The sequence below is a fragment of the Drosophila suzukii genome, unplaced genomic scaffold (assembly GCF_043229965.1).
Source record: "Drosophila suzukii unplaced genomic scaffold, CBGP_Dsuzu_IsoJpt1.0 scf_20, whole genome shotgun sequence".
Classification (NCBI taxonomy): Eukaryota; Metazoa; Arthropoda; class Insecta; order Diptera; family Drosophilidae; genus Drosophila; species Drosophila suzukii.
Genome location: NW_027255907.1, coordinates 287,831 through 290,569, shown reverse-complemented (window position 1 = coordinate 290,569; position 2,739 = coordinate 287,831). Strand labels below are relative to the sequence as shown.

The 2,739-nt window shown below is 37.7% G+C and overlaps 1 protein-coding gene across 2 annotated transcripts; it reads right to left on the bottom strand.

Moving 5' to 3' along the window:
* Positions 1 to 728: 728 nt before the first annotated feature.
* LOC136117635 (ARL14 effector protein) lies at positions 729 to 1,972 on the bottom strand. 2 transcript variants are annotated; one of them, XM_065868609.2, is made up of 3 exons: positions 1,774 to 1,972; positions 1,454 to 1,618; positions 729 to 1,312 (listed from the first exon to the last, which is right to left on the bottom strand). In XM_065868609.2, exons 1-2 carry the CDS (start codon positions 1,970 to 1,972, stop codon positions 1,455 to 1,457), a joined length of 363 nt encoding a protein of 120 aa, XP_065724681.1. In that variant the 3' UTR covers positions 729 to 1,312; position 1,454. The 2 variants fall into 2 exon arrangements, with proteins under 2 accessions (XP_065724681.1, XP_065724680.1); XM_065868608.2 differs by lacking the exon at positions 729 to 1,312 and having other exon boundaries at positions 1,394 to 1,618.
* Positions 1,973 to 2,739: the final 767 nt, after the last annotated feature.

Here is a 2,739-nt window from a genome sequence, read left to right as displayed (position 1 = left end):
CTAGCCATGTTCGTACGTCTGTCTGTCCGTCCGGATGAACGCTGAGATCTCAGGAACTATAAGATCTAGGCTATTGAGATTTGTAGTACAGATTCCTGAGCTTCTTACGCAGCGCAAGTTTGTTTCAGCAGCGTGCCACGCCCACTCTAACGCCCACAAACCGCCCAAAACTGTGACTCCTACAGTTTTGATGCTAGAATAAAAATTTTATCTGGAATGTATTGTTGTCATCAACACCTATCGATTGACCCAAAAAAAAGTGCCACGCCCAGAAACTTCAAAGAATCGTAAATATGAACGTGAATATCTAGGAAACTATCAAAGATAGAGAATTGAGACCTCAGATTTGGATTTCGTAGCCTTGTACGCAGCGCACGTTTGTTGACGCCCACAATTTTCATGCTAGAATAAAAATTTTAACTGAAATGTATTGGTCGCGTCAATACCTATCGATTGATAAAAAAAAAATTTGCCACGCTTACTCTAACGCCCATAACGCTTAAATCTGTCTACCCCGGTAGGTGGCGCATTTTAATCTCGCTTTGCTGCTTGCATATCTTTATTTCCCTTTGGTCCCTTTTCGTGAGTAACGGGTATCGGATAGTCGAGGTACTTGACTATAGCGATCTTCCTCGTTAAATTTAATAATCGTAACTGCATGGGTATCCTTTCCTTTCTTGTTAATTTTTTGCTTCTTGTATACAAATGTATATTAAAGCTCCTATAAATTCGTTTAAATTTTTTATTTTAAATATATTTCGGGTCCGTTATAAAATGTTTGGATGACTTAGTAATACATGGCCGATTACTCTGAGATTGGACCCTTCATTTAGCTTTGTAATAGTGACAGAAAGCTCTTCTCCTGTCCTCAATAGATGACTTCCAGCGGAGTAGGCGACCCAGCTGGGCATCCTCAGACAAATTTATAGCAGTTTAACAGAACAGCAAGTTACAGTGTCCAAGAAGTAAATAAATGCGAATTTGACAAATGCAATTAATTAAATACAATCGAATTACAGATACCAACGATTTGCAAAATAGAATGAACACCGCAAAATGTTATACTTATTTAAAAAAATTTTGTCGGTTGTCCGAGTGACCTCGACAACTCAGTCAAAAACAAGAATGAACGCTATAGTCGACGGCCTCGAATATTACATACCCGTTACTCAACTAAAGGAAGTGGAAGGGAGAAGGAGATATGCAGCATTTCGGCTGTTTCCGAGATTAAACACTTTGTTTGCCAAAACCCATCTTTCTAGCTTTTATAGTTCCCGAGATCTCGGCGCTCATACGAACGGTCAGGCAGAACCTATAAAAAATTGAAGTTTTCTTATCTTCTTATTAGATATAACCGGATATACATACATAAATATACACAGAGTTATACAAGTTGGTTGTTTTGTTCGATTCATTCAATTGTGTAGCTTAAGCCTATAGAACAATTCATTACTTTATTTTGGAATATATTTATTATGCATAGATAAGTCTTTTCCATCATAGGTAATGCCCTCGTAGAAGAACTTTCGATTTGAGCGGCATTGCGGACCACATCTGGTAGAGCCACAACTACGGCACTCATACCAACAACCTTCACATTCTTTATTTAAGCAGTCGCCTGAAAATAAACATATTTTATTTTAAATGTCAACTGTTTCAGGGGTGCCACAAAAATGAACTCCAGAGCTTGGTGATCAAAATAAAAAACTTCCTCCAATTCAGCGCTTTTCGATTTATGTGACACCCTTGAAAGTATGTTTTTAATTTTCTCACAAATATCTAGACCGTTGATGCGGATATTTCCGTATTCATCATACGCGCTATTTTTTCCGAAGCATTGCCCTTTCTTCTTTCCTTTTCTTTTATTTTTGTCTGAATCTATTCCTTCATTTGCGTTATAAACGCCTATTCTCCTTTGTCTCTGTCGCAGGTTGCGACCTATAGAATAGTCGGGATCAATATATGAACTCATTACTTTCTGAGAATTTCTAATAAAATAATATGACCGCGTATTTATTATTGAAATATACCGTGTCCGTTATGCTCCCACTACTGGAGTAGTTTGGTATTATTCACTTAGAAGATGCCAGTATGATGTATCCAGATATGAATTTAACGTGATCTGTTCCCGCTCTGTTGTACACTTGTTGTTAGTTAACACCGCATTATTATTTAATCAATGTACCGCTATTTTTATTTTTATAAAAATGAATCATGATATGCTATTTGAATGAATATAAAAAAGACGATGTTGTTTTGTTGATTTTTTTGAGTTGGTCAAGTTAAATCCACGCTTCATATAATATATTTATAAAATAGCAATACGATACCTGGTTACCCAAGTTAGCTCAGAACCTTCAGAGTTTCTGGCTCTGTTATAAGCGTTGTGTGCGATTTCCGTAGTCGGATAACCGACAATCAAATAGCCCAACGAGTATTTTAAAAATAATATTTGAAGCTGTAAAAGAAAATGGATATTTTTTAATCTACCTAGTGCAGGAGTTACCCCCCGGCCAAGCCACCCAGAGCTACCCTAGAATTGGTACGCTGACTGGGCGGCCACTTCATATTTATACGGATACAATTATGTTGCAATCTAAACAATGTACAAAATCGGGCAACGACCACTTGAGTCGTTGCCCCGCTAACGTTTTGCTGACACTGCAACAGGATGCCCCGACCCTCAGGAAATATGACACGAGCAGCACTTGGATTGGAGTTCCAGATAAACATTCATTT

Bases quoted from the DNA above. Each gene is read 5' to 3' on its own strand.
- LOC136117635 (XM_065868609.2), bottom strand. From the start codon at position 1,972: ATGAGTTCATATATTGATCCCGACTATTCTATAGGTCGCAACCTGCGA. The intron at 1,619-1,773 runs GTGAGAAAATTA...GTTTATTTTCAG, and splicing joins CATCAACGGTCTAGATATTT to GCGACTGCTTAAATAAAGAA.